Source organism: Ovis aries, chromosome 4 (assembly GCF_016772045.2).
Source record: "Ovis aries strain OAR_USU_Benz2616 breed Rambouillet chromosome 4, ARS-UI_Ramb_v3.0, whole genome shotgun sequence".
Taxonomy (NCBI): Eukaryota; Metazoa; Chordata; class Mammalia; order Artiodactyla; family Bovidae; genus Ovis; species Ovis aries.
The window spans coordinates 11,349,754-11,372,559 of record NC_056057.1 but is presented as its reverse complement, the minus strand read 5'-3'; the positions used below and the strand labels follow the sequence as shown (position 1 = coordinate 11,372,559).

The 22,806-nt window shown below is 39.5% G+C and overlaps 1 protein-coding gene across 5 annotated transcripts in view; it reads left to right on the top strand.

The window, feature by feature from the left end:
• Positions 1–738: 738 nt before the first annotated feature.
• HEPACAM2 (HEPACAM family member 2) overlaps positions 739–22,806 on the top strand; it is a 55,922-nt gene continuing 33,854 nt past the window's right edge. For 3 of the 5 annotated variants that reach the window (XM_027968449.3, XM_027968450.3, XM_060414460.1), the window contains exons 1-3: positions 739–875; positions 7,652–8,005; positions 12,519–12,803. In XM_027968449.3, the coding sequence (XP_027824250.2) occupies positions 797–875; positions 7,652–8,005; positions 12,519–12,803 (718 nt within the window). In that variant the 5' untranslated portion in view covers positions 739–796. The remainder of the gene's footprint in view (positions 876–7,651; positions 8,006–12,518; positions 12,804–22,806) is intronic. The other 2 variants (XM_042248380.2, XM_042248381.2) reach the window with 1 other exon arrangement.

Below are 22,806 nucleotides of genomic sequence, written 5' to 3'. Positions count from 1 at the left end.
TAAATTAAGCGGAAGTGCACTGCCTGGCAGTGAAAGGCCAGGCAGAAAATCCGTAGCCCAGACACCACTGTAGAGGCAAGATGGTCTCTGAGCTGTTGGTTCACTTACTCTGCTTCAGCTGTGAAAATGTGGCCTCAGATATTATCTGTTATAATTATGTGCAGTGCATGATTCAGTGTTACTCGGAAACACACCTGTGGTTTGCTTTTAAAAATAACATGAATCCCTAGACTCAATAAACCCATGGTGGACATTTCTAACAGGAAATATACAAGAAAAATACGTATTTAAAGATATGTATAACTTTTACATGTTCCTTCACGGTGATTTATAACTATTTTAGCAGATATATGAAATACTGTGATTTTCATAGAAAAAATTTAATTTCAAAATAGCGGCATCGTTTTTCCATGATAGGATACTAGCTTCTGTTTTTTCAGAAAATTTCACAATATGCTTTTGATTATTAAAGCATATTGGTTTTTATTAGAGTCACCCGAAAGGATGTTTTCCTTCATGTGATAATTAACGACTAAGAATAATTCATGAAACATGCTGAGGATTACTGATAATTGCTAAGAAGTGGCTCTGAAAGTCACAAGCCTGTCTTCTTGCAGAGCCTAAAACAGGTGTTCCCAGTACCTGTGTCCTTTGTATACACATTCATTCTGTATTCAAATCGCAGAAGCAAGAGGCAGGCTGGGGTCTGTTACCTCACTGCTAATTTCCCTGGCAAATAAACCAGCAGCTGCCGGTCCATGAACCAAGTTGCCACCAGGAACAGGGCACTGTGTGCATGGAACAGGATGCATTCATGGAACCCTTCAGCAGCAGGGTTGGGGTCCTTCGGTGCAAAATATACCTCCTTCTCTTAGGTAAGGCACTGCATGAAGTGCATTTTAAGTACTTTTTTAAAAAAATTGTGACCATAAGGTAAATATTTGCTCTTGGCTGTAGATTCACTCAGATAATTGAAGGACAGCACAGAACCTTTTAACAGTAACACAGTTTGTTCCAGCAAAGAAACAGGATCATTTAGGAGAAAGGAAGTTCAATCAATCAATGGTTATTGTTTTCTGAAGACAACAATTATTGTCAATAGCACTCATTAAGAAAATTAAAACATTCTAAAAACTTAATGTGGTTCTTCTTTTTATAGAGTTCGTATATAGGTCCAATACTCTTTAATGCATTCTACTTTGGCAAATATTCTTACAGGTCATGAATTTGTTACCACTTACTGTGAAACTTAGAACAATTTATGAACATAGTTTGTGACTGTTTTATTTAAAGATATTGTGGCAAACTGTTAGCTTTACCTGTTTCTTACCTAATTTATGAAATGTGGGAAAAAAGATTCCAAACTGATAAAAAAAATACATATGCTCAATAGGGAGAAATGTGTTTAAAAGTATTATTTCTCCAAAATAGCTTTAGTCTTTCTCTTTGCCCAATAGTTAATTCAATTAATTTTTCCCCTCTACTTTGTTTCTCCCTCATTCTCCTCTTTATCCTTAGAATTTAGAGGAGTCCACTGTTTCTATGTCATAATTTCCCCAGACATTTTTTCCATTCTTCCTGTATCAGCTTTAAAAGTCAAGTTAAAAGAACAGGTCAGTTTCTTATTTTGTTTATATCCAACAGATATGAATTCAAAAAACCTTTTATCCCTTAAAATTTAAGAACAAATTAGCTAAATAACCACTTAAGTTTTTAACCTTCTTCGGTATTTAGAGCTTGCCCTTACTGGTATTTTATGGCTTAGTTTTCATAGTACGTGTGATTATTTACATTTATACCTAATGTTGTTCATATTCCACATATTTGAAATGTACAGTTTGTTAATTTTTTAAATGTTTGAGTTTCCCATAATTGTGATTGTTTTTCCATTATGTTGTCAAATTCTAGCCTATAGAGATGTTTAGAAATTTTTAGGAAAATTGAGCAATTACCATAACTGACTTTTTATCTTTGTGCATGTTTCTGGGCTTCAAAAGTATCCTTTGTGGCAGTGCCATGCTTAATTTTTTACAACAGGACTGCTGTCATTTCCTAAGTAATTTTTTGCAACTGGCTTTGGGAAGCACTGAGAGCCAATTCATTTGAAGGATTCTACCAAACTAAAATTAAACATAATTTTGAGAAATAGATAGCATGTCCATAAGTAGCTAAATCAGTTATTATCCCTTAAGACTTTCACAAATTTACTCTTCTCCATTGGTAGTGAGTTGTAAAGACCTTGGGTAATTTGGAAATTTTTTTGTATTTTGAAATACTGAGTATCAGTTTGTTTTTTCTTTTTTAAAAATCATAGCTATTTGAACCCTCAAATGTAGTTTGTAAAGTCTATTCAAAGAACATCATCATAATTTCTATTTGCTCTAAAGATACAAGAGTTTATTTACAGTCAACAATAGCTGTGTTGTGCTTGCTAATATCAGACTTGGCAATGGGGAAGTAAATGCCAACTATTTTGAGCTACAGTAGAGGTCACTTTGTGGAGTCTGATGTTTATATTCAATACAGTGAAACTGGTCTAGGGAGTCTTGTTGCTGGACTATAGATAATTTTACAATATGAGGTCGTGTTCTTTAGCACTGGACGTTCCTTTATCATACGTTTGTTTTATAGTTTAAGGGAATCTCTGAAGGGGAGAGTTTCGCTATAATTTTGTATGTCAGGTTATTAATGATATTATCAATGTTCTTCAAAGCAGTATGGTGCCTCAAATATAAAAAATTAAGAGTTTTCTTTTCTTGTACTCAAAGTATTAACCTAGTAATAAAATTGAACGTTCATTTAAGTACAAATATTTGGAATATCAAATTAAAAGTTCATCAATTTTCATATCGTTTATTTTCAAAAAGTTTACTTGTTCTTACAGAGGTTGACTTTCTAAAATTTATAGTTCAGTCATTTATGTTTCCTTATACAATGAGAAAAAAACCCTTGAAAACTTCTGAAGATGAAGCTGATTTTTTTAAGTCAGTAAACTACTGTTTGGACAGCATAAGCTCATCACATCTAGAGGGGGAAGTTCAGCAATGGCTAAAGAGTACGTGCTCCTAAACTGGAGCAGAAGCATACAATTATCTGTGTATTCTGCAACGTTCACTACAAGTAAGGATTACATCATGTCAGTCGGCTCATGTATTTCCTGCAAATTAAAAAGATTTTAGTGGATGATATAAAAAATGTATAAAGAAAATTTCATCCCTCACTGATACTCATAACTTTCTGCTGCTGCTGCTGCTGCTGCTGCTGCTGCTTCAGTTGTGTCCGACTCTGTGCGACCCCATAGATGGCAGCCTACCTGGCTCCCCCATCCCTGGGATTCTCCAGGCAAGAACACTGGAGTGGGCTGCCATTTCCTTCTCCAATGCATGAAAGTGAAAAGTGAAAGTGAAGTCGCTCAGTCGTGTCCGACTCTCAGCGACCCCATGGACTGCAGCCCACCAGGCTCCCCCGTCCATGGGATTCTTATAACTTTCTACCTATAATTTATCTGATGAAAATGGTGTAGGCAATCTAAGCAAACAGCAATTGTGACAACTACATTCTCTCTCACTGTCATACATATACTTGAAAAAGCACTCATGATTTCATATCATGAAAAAAGTTAAATGACATGATTTTACATCATTTGGTATGATAAGCATTGAATATATTCAGAGATATTATTGATGGTAATATGTTATTTAAGATACTATTACATGATGTCTGTTATTTCCAAAATAGACCAAAGAACCAGTTCACTCCTCTTAATGATTACTGTACGTGCCATCTAACATTTTCTACTAGGCTGCAATGTTTGTGTCATATTCAGTATTTTAATAAATAAAAATTTATTTCTGTAACTTTAGTCATAGACTTTCCGGTCCGCTTAAGATTCAGCTTCCTGAGTCAAGATCCACCTACGTTTCTGTTCCAGTCATGCTCTCACTCCTTGGTAATAAAGTGTTTCCCAGTCATTTTCAGAACATTACAATCTCAGTTAATCTTTTTTCAACCCAAGCCACACAAAAAAGTTGATTAAAAAAGGTTCTTCCTCTTTTCAGGAAAAAAAAAAAATGTAAAAAGTAAACAAGGACTTCTGCAATGACTTCCCCAAATGCCAAGAACAGATTGGCCGGGATTGCACTCAGGCCATCTCTAGCTACAGCTCAGTCTACCAGCAGTTTCTAAGTTGAGGTGTAAAATGTTTTAAATAGACCAATAAATCAGTGACCAAACTGCTCACTGTCAGAGGCAAGCTTTTTATCAGCAGCCATGCCGCTTTTTCCAATGTGTTCACAAGGCAATGAGGTGGATTCCCACCATCCCCCTTGATTTCTTGGCAAAAAAAAACACAGAACTGCCACTGTATTAAAAGATATCCTTGGTGACTCAATGCTAAAGAACCCACCTGCCAATGCAAGAGTTGCAGGTTCAATCCCTGGGGCAGGAACGTCCCATGGAGGAGGAAATGGCAAATCACTCTAGTATTCTTGCCTGGGAAACCCCATGGACAGAGGAGTGTGGCAGGAACAGTGCGTGGAGTCACAGAGTCTGACATGACTTAGTGACTAAACAAAGGGATTGACAACTTACTAAGTAGACTTAAATCTGAGCTTTAATACTTCTGAATTCTTTGGGCCCTTTCTTACTTAAATATGGGCCCTTCCCCTTCAAATGTAGGGTAGCTGCTACCATGAGAGAGGCACCTTAGGATGCTGAGAACATAAAGAGCAGAGAGAGGCCTTGGACCTCATCTAATATAACCCTCTTCACACAAAAGAAAACTGAGTCACGGAATTAAAATGACTTATCTAAGGTAAGTCATCTAACTAATCACCATTTTATCCCAAGTATGTATTCAACACCTCAAATTTCAGTGGACTTTTAACTTTATTAAAGTAGCAGATTCAGAAATCTCTCTGAAAGCTTAGAGAATAGGTTCTTAAAAGCTGTTGTTTCTAGGCAATTTACAAGAAATTAATTTAAGACTGTGTGAACAGGGAAGTCCAAGATCAAGAATAAACTGTGAAACCCACAGGAATATTTTTGTATTCACTGAAGTAAAAAATAATAATAAGGAAACAGCAACACAATAAATACAGTGAAAATTACATTTTGCGTATCTTAAGTTAGTAATAATGGGTAAACTAGTTTTTATTTATTGCTTGCCAGGAACTTGTCAGGCACTTCCTATTGCCAACTACAATGAAAGTCATGAAAAAACATGCTGTTTGGTGCAGATATCACAGGTACTAAGAGGAATAATTTCCTGTGCAGGACCCCCACCCAGATGCCCAATGTCTTTCTATATCTATGGCTTCAAGAGCTTCAGTCCCTTCTCACTATCGCTGCTTCACACATCTCAGGCATCACTAGTGTTAAGTCCTAGATTTACTCTCTCAACTTCATTTATCTCTGTTATGATTTCCTTTCCTGCAGTCCACTATGTCTCCTCTTTATAGCTCTCAGCAACCAGTTCCTTCTTTTTCTAATGATTCAAATTAAGAACAACTACAAATTTAGCAGTCTCGTACTTGTCAGAAAAGAAAATAGAAGTAAATGCTCATACCTTTGTAACTCCTTTGTAATGGACCAAATCATTAAAATGAAATGTGCAGATACAACCCATTGTCAGAAAAAAAAAATTACAAGTCAATCACAAATATACACAGAGGAGACTGTAAGACACATATTTATTTTTCCCAGACAGTCACCTAATTTTCGGTCCATATAGTTGGTTTCGACTGTGTATCTTCTCCCTGTAACCTCCTCCACTCTTCCTCTGTTCCTTTTTCTCTTCAGTTCTTTGCTCTGACTTCCCTGCTGGCCCCAGGGTCTCACTCTTCACTAACAGCTACCCAAACACTAAAACCATGGAAATCTTTGCTCTGACCTTCACCCTGGGAAGGAAAGAAGAAAATTTCCTGTTTTGTGGATTTTTATTCCTCACAGGATCAGACCAGCATCTTTCAGTTTCTCCAAAGAAAATCATTGTACAAACAGATCTTTCTACCATTCCCTTCCTAATATTGATGGCTTTTCATAATAGGAATCAGATAAATCTTAAAGATCCCCTTACTAGTAGAGATAAAAAGGGAAAAGCAATGAAAGAAGATAAAAACTTTGTATAAGACGGAATTGAAATTGTGAGATGTCTCTCCATGCGTGATAAGCCGCTTCAGTTGTGACTCTGCAGCCCTATGGACTGTAGCCCGGCAGGCCCTTCTGTCCATAGGACAAAATGTCTTCCAAAAATGTCTCCCCATGATTAATTGATTAGCTGCTCATTAATAAATGACAGCTCTATTCTTCCAGTTGATCAAGTCATCAACCTTAGAATCACTCTTGACTCGTCTCTGTTTATCCCACTCCCAACGTGCCATCAAATACTCTTAGCACCCCCAGTCTTTTCTCACAGTATCTTATACTACTGCCCTTATCTACAGCGCAACCATCTCTTGCCTACTTTATTGCAGGCACCTTCTAAGTGGGCTCCCTTCTCCTGCTCTTTCCCCTGTTTTAGTCTGTTCTCACAGCAGCTAGGGTATACCTTAAAAATAATAATAATAAGAAAACCCCTACCCCTCCTGCTCACAAAACTCTGGTTGTGTTCCTGTCTCACTCACAGTAAAATTGCCTAAGTGTTTGCCGTGACCCTAAGGTACTTCCTGTTCTGGCTCAGCCGTCTTGCTGGTCTCCTGTCTCACTAGGCTCCTCGGGCTCCACTCTGCTCCATTTGTTCCTGTCTTTTGCTGCTGCTGCTGCTGCTGCTGCTGCTGCTGCTGTTGCTAAGTCGCTTCAGTCGTGTCCAACTCTGTGCGACCCCATAGACAGCAGTCAACCAGGCTCCCCCATCCCTGGGATTCTCCAGGCAAGAACACTGGAGTGGGTTGCCATTTCCTTCTCCAGTGCATGAAAGTGAAAAGTGAAAAGTGAAAATGAAGTCGCTCAGTCACATCCGACTCCTAGCGACCCCATGGACTGCAGCCTACCAGGCTCCTCCGTCCATGGGATTTTTCAGGCAAGAGTACTGGAGTGGGGTGCCATTGCCTTCTCTTACTGTTGCTCAAACACACAAACCAGATTCCTCCTTCTAAGCAGTAATATTCAATCACAACTGGTAATGGTTTGCTATCATTGTCCTTAGAATATTTGCATTTGGCAAGGCTTTGGCTAAAGGAAAAAACTTCCAATTGGGGACTACCAAGTCATGTCAGAAGACTGTGAAGGAAGATTCTCAAAAGGAAGTAACCCCTCAATCACATAGCTTGATTAGGATATGATATGACTCAGACATTAATACAGTCACAATTTCAATTTTGTTAAAGGTTTCATTGGACTTCAGAACTAATCATCTATCCCAGTTCTCCTTTTCCCATTATTCTTTAACAGTCAGAGATAATAACTTCTGCTTTTCCTTTTCATCATGCATTTAAAAAGATCAAGCAATCTACACAGTCTTTGGGTGGAGTTTTTAAAATGCTCATTTCAGAGACAAATATTTACCTCTACAGGTAACCAGTACCAGAATAGTCAGTACCTAGAAGCCTCTCTTCTTTGTAAAGGACTATCGCCTGATCAGGTTCTCTCTGTTTTGTGCCTTTTGGTTATGAAATGTGGCTCAGCGTCTTTACAGCTTTCCTTTCCTTCACAGCAGGTGCTTGCTCGGGGCTGAAGGTGGCAGTGCCATCACACACCGTCCATGGCATCAGGGGCCAGGCTCTCTATCTCCCCGTGCACTATGGATTCCACACTCCAGCATCAGACATCCAGGTCATATGGCTTTTTGAGAGACCCCATACGATGCCCAAGTACTTGCTGGGCTCCGTGAACAAGTCTGTGGTTCCCGACTTGGAATACCAGCACAAATTCACCATGATGCCACCCAACGCCTCCCTGCTCATCAACCCACTGCAGTTCACCGACGAAGGCAACTACATTGTGAAGGTCAACATCCAGGGAAACGGAACTCTGTCAGCTAGTCAGAAGATTCAAGTCACGGTAGATGGTAAGTCCGCTGTGAGCGACGTGGGCAGCCGAGTAGCACGGCAGTGAGCAGTGGCTTAGGAGACTAGGCTACCAGGGCTTTAGGTCTGGTCTGCAACTTTGGGCACATTAACCCTCAAAGCCTCAGTGTCTCATGGCATGAATGGCACTATGCACCTCATGAGGCTTTCTGGGGATGAAATAAGAACATTCATAGAAAGGATATGCACAGTGCCCAGCTAAAGGTAATCAAGCAGTAAGTAGGAGTTATTATTTGTTTGCCTGGAAACTATCAAGTATAAAGTTGCTGATGTGATGAGATGGAGAAAATTTTATTTTTCATTAGCAGAATGCACCCTGGGAAGAGCCCTATTTTTTTTGTCACATAAAGATTTGTGTGTGTGTGTGTGTGTGTGTGTGTGTGTGTGTGTGTGTGTTTTAATTTTTGGTACACTGGGAGAGGATGAGACTTGCTCAATAACCACAGTTGAGGAGCAGTAGAAGGTGCTGGGAATGTCCTCGAAGGGAGAGTGGGGTTCAGCTAACTTTCAGACATTTATTTTCCTTAGTGAGTTATGTAAGCAGTGTACCTTAAAGATACTATACTATGCTCAAAGCACAACTTTTGGTTTTTCCCCCTAAACCTGTCTGTTTAATAATATTCCTGTTTTGGCAAATGCAGACTTCATTCCATCAGTTGCACTCTGCCATCACCCTTGATTCTGTCTTTCTCTCACATCTTCATCCAGTCCACAAATTAGCCCTCTCAGCTTTGCCTTCAGAATATGGACAGAGGTGAGTCCTTGCTGCACCCACAGCTGCCCTACTCAAGCCCCCCATCAGCTCTGGCCTGGACTCTCCAAACAGCCTGTGCCCACTCTCCCTGCTTCCACCCCTGCCTCCTGCAGCTCAGAATCCTCCTCTGGCTTCCTGTCTCACAATCAAAGCCAAAGTGCCAACAGCGTCCCTCAAGGCCCGTGTGATCCCCCTACATACCCAGTCCCCCTCTGAACCCTTCTCCCTCACCACTCTGGCCTCCTTCTTATTCCTGGAACAAGCCAAACCCTCTCATACCTCACTGTCTCTACGCTTGGCTGCTCACTCTACACAGATTGCTCTTCTCTTGCATACTGGCCTGATTCCCTCCCCTGTGTCTTTGCGGTCTCAGCCAGAGTGTCACTTTACCTGTGAAGGCTTCCGTGACCACCTTATGTAAAGTATAACCTCATTCCCCCAAACTGAGAGAGAGAGTGAGAAAGAGAGTTACTGTTTACCTTGAGTTTCACTTTATTCTTTTCATGACACTGGACATAGTACATATTTATGTTTCTTTTATTGTTGCTCTTCCTGGTCTAGAATACAAGATCCATGGGAGTAGGCTTTATATTGTTTGCTGTTTTGTCCCCACTGCCTAAACCCTGATGCTGGCTGTTCGTAGGCACTCAGTAAATATGTGCCCAGTAAATGAGTGGAAACTGGAGACATTTCAGGGGAACAAAGACACAGGATGTGGCAGCAGATGCCTAGAGAGGAACTTTGGGAAAGAAAAGGAGGACATTTTTTACAGTTTCATAAAATTCTCCTGGGTAGTATCCTATCTCTTCCCCCCAAGCTTTTAATAGAACATCCATTCCTTGTTAATGTATAGTACAATTGGATTTGTTGAGGAAAACGGAGCCAGAAGTTCTTTACAGAAAAAAAATTTCAGGTAAATTTGATTTACAGTATTATATTAGTTTCAGGTATACAATATAATAATTCAGAATTTTTATAGATTATACTCTGCTTATAGTTATTGTAAAATATTGACTATATTCGCTGTGCTGTATGATATCCTTGTAGTTGACTTGTTTTATACATATTTGTTTGTACCTCTTATTTGTTTTTGTAGTCACTAAGTTATGTCCTACTCTTTTGCAACCTCATGGACTGTAGCCTGCCAGACTCGTCAGTCCATAGAATTCTCCAGGCAAGAATACTGGAGTGGGTTACCATTTCCTTCTCCAAGGGATCATCCCAACCCAGGGATTGAACCCACATGTCCTGCATTGCAGGCAGGTTCTTTACCACTGAGCCACACCAGTGGTTGATTTACAATGTTATATTAGTTTCATGGTATACAATATAATAATTCAAAATTTTTATAGATTATACTATTTATAGTTACTATAAAATAGTGGCTATATTCCCTGTGCTGTGCAATATATCCTTGTAGCTTGCTTATTTTACAGTGCTAGTTTATACCTCTTATTAACCTACTCTTATCTTGCCCCTTTCCCCTGCAACCAAAAGGTCTTAGTAGGGGTTTAGGACCTGTGTTGGAGAAGGAAATGGCAACCCACTCCAGTATTCTTGTCTGGAGAATCCCATGGACAAAGGAGCCTGGCAGGCTACAGTCCATGGGATCACAAATATTTGGGCACGACTGAAGTGACTTAGCACACATGCACAGGACCTGTGTAAAAAAATCTTCTTGGGAAACTTCCACGTTTGAGTGACACTGTTAAATCCAAGTGCGTGATCACAGTACCAATGTCTTTTCTAATGATTGGTTCTCCCCGTACAAGACTTTAGACATTACCTATTTGACTTTTCCCATATCACATAGGTTTCCATGCAAAGGCATTTTTGAAACAAAAGCATAATAAATAATATATACCAAACAATCTTTTTAAATCATAATGCTGTAAGCTCATTTCTTCTTGCCAGGAAATATAAAGGATTAAATTTAGTGGCCATCTTGATTTCCTCCATCTTGAGAAAGGCTGGAGGGCTCTTCAGGGCTACCCAGCTTTCCTGCAGTTTGCTTTTCAAACTCCTTTCTCCTTATCTTTCATTTTCTCCTGTCTTCTCTGGGTGGAAGGACTGAATCTGTATATGCTCTAATGCACATTTGCCAGTGTAAAATGAACGTGAACATCAGTCAGAACAAATTTACCTGAGAAGATGCATCAACCCCAATTAAAAGTCTGATAGGAATTCAAAGCTAAACACTGGAACCAGTTGTCTGTTACTTATTTATCATCTTACTGTCTCTGTGTGACCTGTTATTTTGCATAGAAGGAAAGTTAATAACAGGCTTTGGTTTGTTAAAGAGACTAACATGGTACAGTGACTGAAATAATGCTGCAATACAAATGCACAGCAATTAAAACATATAATTAGCTTACTTACATAAGAGGAAAAGTAAATGGTGAAAATATGATTCTTTAAAACTTTCAATTGATACCCCCAAAGTATAGTATGTCTGAGCTTTGTATTTTGCAGATAGTGGATAGGAATTTGCATTCACTGTATCTATCCCAACCAATTGCTCTTGGGATAGCAGGACAAATCAGAGAGGGGAACAGCCATGTAAACTTTGCCCGTGAGAGTAAACCTTTATGGTGTCGGGGGCAGCACAATGAACAGGAAATAAGGAAGCTGGTGTTCTTTACCACTAACTGCATTATCTATAAACTACGTTTTCATTACAAAATTCTTGAAGATTAAGTTCTAGAATTGGTTATCTCTGATATAAATGATATTTTTATATCATCATTTTCTATTTGTAATGCGGGAGAAATATCAATAACCTCAGATATGCAGATGACACCACTCTTATGGCAGAAAGTGAAGAGGAGCTATAAAGCCTCTTGATGAAAGTGAAAGAGGAGAGTGAAAAAGTTGGCTTAAGGCTCAACATTCAGAAAACGAAGATCATGGCATCTGGTCCCATCACTTCATGGGAAATAGATGGGGAAACAGTAGAAACAGTGTCAGACTTTATTTTTTGGGGCTCCAAAATCACTGCAGATGGTGACTGCAGCCATGAAATTAAAAAAATGCTTACTCCTTGGAAGAAAAGTTATAATCAACCTAGATAGTATATTCAAAAGCAGAGACATTACTTTGCCGACTAAGGTCCGCCTAGTCAAGGCTATGGTTTTTCCTGTGGTCATGTATGGATGTGAGAGTTGGACTGTGAAGAAGGCTGAGCGCTGAAGAATTGATGCTTTTGAACTGTGGTGTTGGAGAAGACTCTTGAGAGTCCCTTGGACTGCAAGGAGATCCAACCAGTCCATTCTGAAGGAGATCAACCCTGGGATTTCTTTGGAAGGAATGATGCTAAAGCTGAAGCTCCAGTACTTTGGACACCTCATACGAAGAGTTGACTCATTGGAGGGGACTCTGATGCTGGGAGGGATTGAGGGCAGGAGGAGAAGGGGACGACTGAGGATGAGATGGCTGGATGGCATCACGGACTCGATGGACGTGAGTCTGAGTGAACTCTGGGAGATGGTGATGGACAGGGAGGCCTGGCGTGCTGCGATTCATGGGGTCGCAAAGAGTCGGACACGACTGAGCGACTGAACTGAACTGAACTGAATGACTTTTTTAATCCTCTTCTTTAATTACTTCCTGAGCTGTCTACATTTTAAAAGTACAAAATTTTGGAGTCATTTTCCTAGGATTTAAAACATGTGAAAGATCTCCTAGACTTTAATTATAATCCTGGGGTGACAAAGATCATTTCTTTCGTTCTGATGTTGCAGATCCTGTCACGAAACCAGTGGTGCAGATTCAGCCTTCCTCTGGGGCTGTGGAGTACGTGGGAAACATGACCCTGACATGCCTCGTGGAAGGGGGCAGCCGGCGGGTTTACCAGTGGCTGAAGAATGGGAGGCCTGTCCACACCAGCTCCACCAACTCCTTCTCTCTTCAAAACAGCAGCCTTCATATTGCTCCAGTGACCAAAGAAGACATTGGGAATTATAGTTGCCTGGTGAAGAATGCTGTCAGTAGGATGGAAAGCGATGTCATCGTGCCTACCATATACTGTAAGTTTTTAAAATGTATATATATTTATATACCCCTGGAGAAGGGAATGGCAACCCACTCCAGTATTCTTGCCTGGAAAACTCTATGGACCGAGGAGCCTGATGGGCCCCAGTCTTTGGGGTCACAAAAGTCAGACATGTCTGATCGACTGAGTTTCCTTCTGGAAAGTTTTCACCAGAGTAGTCACAGAGAACATCAATACCAGGGGTCATTTGGTTTTCACCATTATTGTAATGCAGTGCTAGCTGCAATCATTACTTCCTAGGCACTGTCTTGTCATGAAGTATAGTCACTTGCACAACCCAGTTTCTTGAAGAGCCAGTTGAGATACTGGTCTTTTGAATATATTCTCTTGACTCAGTGCATTCTGTGACCTTATTGCCAATGAAAACTAGAAACCTCAATTTCAAGAACCTAGAACCATGCAGAACGCACTGATTTATTCACCCACAAGGAGGGAGAGTTGTGCATCATAAAATGGGACAGGGATGTGCTCTGGAGCTGACCACTGGGAGAAAGAATGTTCCCAGGTTATATGCGGGTAATATGGCCCAGGGTACGGCTAGTCTCTCTGCCCATTTTCTCAGCCCCATTTATAGAGACAGGGTACAGAGAGGACCACAGAGAAGACATAATTATTCTGCAGCAAGTTATTCAGCTTCCCAGCGAATCTGTAATGATTTCAGGTTTCACTTCTCTTTGGTTCTTTTTTCTGTCGCTGTAGTTGCTATTGTTATCGTTGTGACTTTATTCTCGTGTAGAAAGTTAAGTTCACCAGACTTTTCAGTTCATGTCGTATGATCACCATCAACCCATGCAAGATCTCCCTTGATGGTATTACTTTCCCCCATCACCCCTACTCCGCAGCACCACCTCTAATATGTCTAGCATTGCATCCTACTTTCAGCCTCTCGTGAGCTTTCTTAGCCTCCACCCTAATGACATTTTGACTGGACAACTCTGTGTTGTGGGTACTTGTCCTTTGCATCGTAGGATGTCTAACAGCTGCTTACCCCCTACCTGCTACATACCAGTAGCACTCTTCCCTCCACTTGTGACCGCTGAAAGTGTCTCTAGACATTGCCATATGTCCTCTGAGTGCAGGAGAGAGGGAGTGGTTTGTGCAAAAGCTCCCCAAGTTGAACCAATGGCTTATCACATTGGGAAGCCATCTGATTAGTTACCATCATAGCTTACTTAGTGCGCGGCCACAATAGCAGTGTAACAAAACAAACAAGGCATGGCAAAGAAAAACTTCTTACCCTGTGGTGTGAGGGTGGAGGGTTCAGCTGGTTGAACCACAAAGGTAGAATTAAGCCTTGTAAATATAACTACTCCCTCATCAAACATATCTCTATAATGCTCAAAAAGGCCCTAAAGACTATTGTTTAAGTGATTAGGAGTTAGACAGACCTAAGTAGGCAATGGGTTCCGTCAGTACATTGTGACCTTAAGAAATCCCTTGACCTTTCTGGGCCTCATCTATAAAATAGAGATGGTTAAAACTACTTCCCTACAATAAATGAAATCCTGTCTGAAAAGTAGCCAGTGACTAACATCAAGCAGGCATCCAGTAAGTGGAGGCTGTTTGTGTTATCAATACATCTGTCTTCTGTTTTCTTCAATAGAAAATTGATAGTCTTTCTTGAGAATGTGTGTTATTGATTCTTTGAGGAAAAGCACCAGCATATGTAGGTTTTTTTTTTTTCTGCTAGATCAAGCTTAACAATAAAACTGAGCTCCAGAAATGTGGTCGGAAAAGCAACTTCGGGGAAGTGTAATACAGTGGTATGATACAGGTATACAATAAGATCTGCTTCATTAAGCAAGATTAAGATAAGAAAAATAGAACCATTGATTCTTTTTAAAAATCTTTTAATGCGTTTATTGGCTGTATCTGGATTTCAACAGTGAACAAATGACAGATTAGGATAATCAAAGGGACTAAGTACAAAGATGTGAATGGGATGTAGGAAAACCCCAGACTGTTACCAATAATACCTGTTTCTGCACCTAGATCCAGAAGGACAGGAGCAAGGAGAGGTTACTGGAAACCTTGAAAAGTAAAATTCCATAAAGCAGAGGCTTCTGGTGGAAAGAAACAGCCAGAATGAGGAAAGGAACAAGGAGAACAATATCTCAGCCTCATTCTCCTCCCTCATTCTAATCTTCTGCCAGGAATCCCCAGTGGCCAGATTCACCCAGAAATCGGAGGGAACGGGAACACTGCACAGGCTAGGAACATGGGACCCTGATTCTTAAAACTGGAAGCTATCCAGTATTTTAGCAGAAGTGAGGTAATGTGACAATGAAATGTATGAGAACGTCATAGATACTGTAGGAGTGCCTACAAAGGAGCATAGCGTAGGCACAGAACTCTGGAACGAAAGGCCTGGGTTCAAATCCTGCTTCTACTGCCTTAGCTCTCTTGTGCCTTAGTTTCCTCATCTATATAACGGTGATAATGATAGTACCTGCTTCATAGGTACTGTTATTATTCAGATTAAATCTGTTACTGTACATAACTCGCTTAGAACAGTGACTCAGTGTGGGTTGCTCAGTCACGTCTGACTCTTTGCTACCCTTTAGATTGTAGCCCGCCAGGTGGCTCTGTCCATGGAATTCTCCAGGCAAAAATACTGGAGTGGGTTGCCATTCCCTTCTCCAGGGGATCTCCCCTACCCAGGGATCAAACTCAGGTCTCCTGAATTGCAGGCAGATTCTTGACCATCTGAGTCACTAAGAAAGCCCCACAGTGACAGGCCCATAGTAAATAGTATATAACTGTTGGCTGCTATTATTAGTACAATATTATATGTCTTTGGGAATTCAGAGAAGGAAAACAGTACTTCTAGCTGGAGAAAAGGCTTGTTGTAGAAAGTAACATTTGAGATGGACCTTGAACGATGGATTTGAAGGAGGCAAGGGGAAATGTCTGGAAAAACATTTCAGGCACTCAGGATAGTAGACACAGACACTAGGCAGAGGGCAGAGTATTTGGCAAATGGTCCAGTTTGACTGGAGTATAGGATACAGCAAGGAATAAATACAGCTTCCCCACTCCCCTTTGTCAGAAAATGGAACGTTCCTTTGAAACCTCGTATGAATCAAAATGGTGCAAAGTAAACAAGCATTACCTTATGACCTGCAAAAACTGAGTCAAAATAAAACACAGATGCCCACAAAGTTCAAAGCTATGGAGGCTTGATACTGAGATGCTGAGTGTAGTTCCCTGGGAAGGAGCTTGGTGGCACCACTTTTGCTGCTGGGGAGCCCACTGCCTCTAAAACAGTTCCTGAAAAACAAACTTGGAATGCTATTTTTCATTTTTCATCTCTTTCTCGAGAAAGCAGAAGTCCTCTCCAGACTTCTCTCAGTCAGCTACTGCTGCTTCTGCTGCTGCTACTGCTAAGTTGCTTCAGTCGTGTCCGACTCTGTGCGACCCTGTAGACGGCAGCCCACCAGGCTCCCCCATCCCTGGGATTCTCCAGGCAAGAACACAGGAGTGGGTTGCCATTTCCTTCTCCAACGCGTGAAAGTGAAAAGGGAAAGTGAAGTTGCTCAGTCGTGTCCAGTCGTGTCCCCATAGACTGCAGCCTACCAGGCTCCTCCATCCATGGGATTTTCCAGGCAAGAGTACTGGGTTGCCATTGCCTTCTCCACTCAGTCAGCTAAAACAGGTATTAATGCAGGTCTTTCATAAAAGCTAAGTGGCATAAGCAGAGCTTTGAAAAGCAGAGTCAGATTGCAGGGAGCTTTGAACACCAGGCATCACTTGGTAAACAATGAGGAAAATTATTTTTTAAGCAAAGCTCCAAATTTTTTAGAAGACTACAGAATATTTTATAAATAAATACACAAACATAGAGTAAATCAAGAAATGTTTGTTTAGAGAGCATGTTTTCAAAATAGATCACAAATGTCATACAATTATAAAAAGAATATATATAGGAAAGGAAAGAAGGGAGGTAGGATGTATTTTATTAACCTATCATACAGAGAAAAAAGTCACCAATTTTGAGCTACATTCAGTAATTAAACACGTCTAAGAGCAACTTAAAAGCATTTTTTCCAAAAAAGTATTGTTCACATAGAAATAGAAAAAACTTCATATATTATATAATTCAGCATTAGTGAAGGGGAACCCAAAGAGGATTATCTGCTAGTCCAACCTAGAGCAGAATTCAGTGTCTCAAAGATGAACCAGTCCCTTCATGCATAAAGAGGAGAAATTATCAATGTATTAAAGAGCATAAAGGGAGAAGGAAGTTATAGTTTTTCACCAAAAAAAATACCAAAACACCACTCATCAAACAAATTATATAAGATTTATAGCAATCACTAGTTATATTGTGTTTAACAATGACATTGTTTTTATAGCTAAACTTTTAGCTATATTTTATAGTAGTTTTACATAGCCTTATATTCAGATAACAGTGTGAAAATATTGTCTGCCTTAAAACACAGAGAACTGGACTTACAAAGTATAAACTGTGACTATCTGCACGACTAGCATTGAATTAGAGTGAAAAATTTAGATTTGGCATTATCTGTTAGTACATGTAGTCATATTCTTGACTGAATAAATTCTTGACTAAATTTATTCTGACATAAATGTAAACTTCCATTCAGCTCCAGGGAGCACAGACCTAAGCATTCAAGTTACCTGAACACTGTGAAAGAAAATGGGAGCAGACGATATCAAATCTAGAGCTATAGAGAGACGTCCTTACATTATTTAGAATGTTCCTTATTATTTGGTCTAAATGATTTACATTCACATAGAAAAGGTACAAAATGAAAAACAAGATATTAAACCATCCAGATATCATCAACTACAAATTAATTCAAAGAAACAATCACTCAGTGTAATAAGAGACAGCAGAAAATTGTGTTGGAGCATTCTTTGTCCACTGACGAAAACCTGATCATATTTTGTTTTGACACAGACTCCAATAAGTGCTGTGTCCTTTGGAGAGTATAGCCTTTAGCACAGTGTTATGAGTCTAAGCTGTCAATTCAAACTGCCTGTGTTAAAGCTTTGGTTCTGCCATTATTACTCTATGTGTCGGTTTCCTCATCTCCTTATCAACACTGTCCCAGTGTAAGACTAAACCCTATCTCTAGTGGAATGGGGAGGATTATGTAAGATTTTGTTTTGTTTTGTTTTTTTATTTTTATTTTTATTTTTACTTTATTTTACTTTGCAATACTGTATTGGTTTTGCCATACATTGACATGAATCCACCATGGGTGTACATACGTTCCCAAACGTGAACCCCCTCCCACCTCCCTTCCCATAACATCTCTCTGGGTCATCCCCGTGCACCAGCCCCAAGCATCCTGTATCCTGCATCGGACATAGACTGGCGATTCGTTTCTTATATGATAGTATACATGTTTCAATGCCATTCTCCCAAATCATCCCACCCTCTCCCTCTCCCAAAGAGTCCAAAAGTCCACTCTACATATCTGTGTCTCTTTTGCTGTCTTGCATACAGGGTCGTCATTGCCATCTTCCTAAATTCCATATATATGTGTTAGTACACTGTATTGGTGTTTTTCTTTCTAGCTTTCTTCACTCTGTATAATCGGCTCCAGTTTCATTCATCTCATTAGAACTGATTCAAATGTATTATTTTTAATGGCTGAGTAATACTCCGTTGTGTATATGTACCACAGCTTTCTTATCCATTCATCTGCTGATGGACATCTAGGTTGTTTTCATGTCCTGGCTATTATAAACAGTGCTGCGATGAACATTGGGGTACACATATCTCTTTCAATTCTGGTTTCCTCGGTGTGTATGCCCAGCAGTGGGATTGCTGGGTCATAAAGCAGTTCTATTTGCAATTTTTTAAGGAATCTCCACACTGTACTAGTTTGCATTCCCACCAACAGTGTAGGAGGGTTCCCTTTTTTCCACACCCTCTCCAACATTTATTGCTTGCAGACTTTTGGATTGCAGACATTCTGACTGGTGTGAAATGGTACCTCATTGTGGTTTGGATTTGCATTTCTCTGATAATGAATGATGTTGAGCATCTTTTCATGTGTTTGTTAGCCATCCGTATGTCTACTTTGGAGAAATGTCTATTTAGTTCTTTGGCCCATTTTTTGATTGGGTCGTTTATTTTTCTGGAATTGAGCTGCGTAAGTTGCTTGTATATTTTTGAGATTAGTTGTTTGTCAGTTGCTTCATTCGCTATTATTTTCTCCCATTCAGAAGGCTGTCTTTTCACCTTGATTATATTTTCCTTTGTTGTGCAGAAGCTTTTAATTTTAATTAGATACCATTTGTTTATTTTTGCTTTTATTTCCAGAATTCTGGGAGGTGGATCATAGAGGATCCTGCTGTGATTTATGTCGGAGAGTGTTTTGCCTATGTTCTCCTCTAGGAGTTTTATAGTTTCTGGTCTTACATTTAGATCTTTAATCCATTTTGAGTTTATTTTTGTGTGTGGTGTTAGAAAGTGATCTAGTTTCATTCTTTTACAAGTGGTTGACCAGTTTTCCCAGCACCACTTGTTAAAGAGATTGTCTTTGATCCATTGTATATTCTTGCCTCCTTCGTCAAAGATAAGGTGTCCATATGTGTGTGGATTTATCTCTGGGCTTTCTATTTTATTCCATTGATCTATATTTCTGTCTTTGTGTCAATACCATACTGTCTTGATGACTGTGTCTTTGTAGTAGAGCCTGAAGTCAGGCAAGTTGATTCCTCCAGTTCCATTCTTCTTTCTCAAGCTTGCTTTGGCTATTCGAGGTTTTTTGTATTTCCATACAAATCTTGAAATTATTTGTTCTAGTTCTGTGAAAAATATGGCTGGTAGCTTGATAGGGAGTGCATTGAATTTGTAGATTGCTTTGGGTAGTATACTCATTTTCACTATATTGATTCTTCCAATCCATGAACATGGTATATTTCTCCATCTATTAGTGTCCTCTTTGATTTCTTTCACCAGTGTTTTATAGTTTTCTATATATAGGTCTTTAGTTTCTCTAGGTAGATGTATTCCTAAGTATTTTATTCTTTTTGTTGCAATGGTGAATGGAATTGTTTCCTTAATTTCTCTTTCTATTTTCTCATTATTAGTGTATAGGAATGCAAGGGATTTCTGTGTGTTGATTTTATATCCTGCAACTTTACTATATTCACTGATTAGCTCTAGTAATTTTCTGGTGGAGTTTTTAGGGTTTTCTATGTAGAGGATCTTGTCATCTGCAAACAGTGAGAGTTTTACTTCTTGTTTTCCAATTTGGATTCCTTTTATTTCTTTTTCTACTCTGATTGCTGTGGCCAAAACTTCCAGAACTATATTGAATAGTAGTGGTGAAAGTGGGCACCCTTGTCTTGTTCCTGACTTTAGGGGAAATGCTTTCAATTTTTCACCATTGAGGATAATGTTTGCTGTGGGTTTGTCATATATAGCTTTTATTATGTTGAGGTATGTTCCTTCTATTCCTGCTTTCTGGAGAGTTTTTATCATAAATGGATGTTGAATTTTGTCAAAGGCCTTCTCTGCATCTATTGAGATAATCATATGGCTTTTATTTTTCAATTTGTTAATGTGGTGAATTACATTGATTGATTTGCGGATATTGAAGAATCCTTGCATCCCTGGGATAAAGCCCACTTGGTCATGGTGTATGATCTTATGTGAGATTTTATGTGTAAAGAAGGCAGTGAGTGGCACATAGGAAAAACCCAATAATATTAGCTAGTTTTCTTTCCCTCTTTTTTTCTTCTTTTCATTTGGAGCCCAAACTACGCTGATATAATTGGCAACATGACATCAAGAAATTATGGGAAACCTGGGTAATTTAGAAGATACCTTCAAAGAGAATACTGAAAGAATACTTTGGAAAGAACTTTCTTCCCCAGAAATTACCATTATTTAACACATTTCATTTTTCTACATGAAAATATTTCCTTTACATGAATCCTTTGTATCTTACCATCTATTTATCTGTCTCTGAACTTTAGCTATAAATTTAAATGAAAAATTCCTGGGGAAAATTTCATAAGCAATTACAGATACATGAAAATGTCATTTGCATGATCTTGAAATACACTTTGTTTTGCTATATAGTTTACTTTAATCTGACAAAGTAAAAATATTGAATAAGATCTTTCTTTCAACATGTGCATGTTCACGCCCTAATCTTATAATTATCACAGAAAATGGTGTTACACAGTGTGTGAAGTATTTAAATGGAGGGAAAACCATAATCACCGATAAAGGCTTTAAACTCCTAAATTTCCTTTCCTTTCCTGTGTTATTTGAAAGAATTAGAATATCCCCATTTGAATAAGTTCGGATTTTATAGAACATATCTTTTATTTATAGACCGAACTTTCTTCTTTGCATTCTTTTTAGACATAATCTATGCAAACCTCTAGTCAAGGCTATGGTTTTTCCAGTAGTCATGTATGGATGTGAGAGTTGGACTGTGAAGAAGGCTGAGCGCCAAAAAATTGATGTGTTTGAACTGTGGTGTTGGAGAAGACTCTTGAGAGTCCCTTGGACTACAAGGAGATCCAACCAGTCCATTCTGAAGGAGACCAACCCTGGGATTTCTTTAGAAGGAATGAGGCTAAAGCTGAAACTCCAGTACTTTGGCCACCTCATGCGAAGAGTTGACTCACTGGAAAAGACTCTGATGCTGGGAGGGATTGAGGGCAGGAGGAGAAGGGGATGACCGAGGATGAGACGGCTTGATGGCATCACTGACTCAATAGATGTGAATCTGAGTGAACTCTGGGAGCTGGTGATGGACAGAGAGGCCTGGTGTGCTGCAATTCACGGGGTCGCAGAGAGTCGGACATGACTGAGCGACTGAACTGAACTGATGCAAACCTCACAGAGAAATGCCTGTCTTGAGTAAAGACTAATGGCAGGTAGTTGAAAGAAGAACGTTTAGAAAATTTTGCCATATGAGTTCCACTTATACATTGTGAGGATGAATTACCTAGATGATTTTTAAAAGATTTTTTTTACCCTTACTATGTAGTAATTGTGAATAGTGTTAACATCTTCTTGATTATTTTTGCATTCGAATGCAAAAACTTTCACTGGGTCAACATCTCATCTTCTTGACCTTCACTTATTCATTCATTTATTCACTCATTCACTCATGGTTTGACTTGATTAAAAAATCAAACACCATGGTCTTCTTTGTGCTAAGCCATTTACTACCTATCTTATACCCCTTCATAATTCACAGCCTTGTCATGGCAAAAGGGCATGTATAACTCACTGAACCTAGGAGCCATGCCGTGCAGGGCCACCCAAGATGGATGGATCATAGTGAAGAGTTTTGACAAAATGTGGTCCAGTGGAGGAGGAAATGGGAAACCATTCACCTATTCTTGTTGGGAGAACCCTATGAACAATTTGAAAAGGCAAAAAGATATGACGCTGGGGATGAGCTCCCCAGTTTGGAAGTTGTTCAATATGCTATTAGGGAAAGAGTGGAAGGCAATTACTAATAACTCCAGAAAATATGAAGCAGCTGGGCCAAAGCAGAAACAACACTCAGTTGTGGATGTGTCTGGTGGTGAAAGTAAACTCCAATGCTATAAAGAACAATGTTGCATAGGAACCTGGAATGGTAGGTGCATGAATCAAGGTAAACTGGATGTGGTCAAGCTGGAGATGGCAGGATTGAACACAGACCTCTTAGGAATCAGTGAACTAAAATGGACAGGAATGAGTGAATTTAATTCAGATGACCATTATATCTACTACTGTGGGCAAGAATCCCTTTAGAAGAAATGGAGTACCCTTCATAGTCAGCAAAAGAGTCTGAAATACAGTACTTGGGTGCAATCTCAAAAATGACACAATGACCTTGGTTTGTTTCCAAGGCAAACCATTTAACATCACAGTAATCCAAGTCATCCAGTGTAATCCAAGTAATCCAATGCCCCAACCACTGATGCTAAGAAAGCTGGAGTTTAATGGTTCTATGAAGACCTACAACATCTAGAACTAGTAC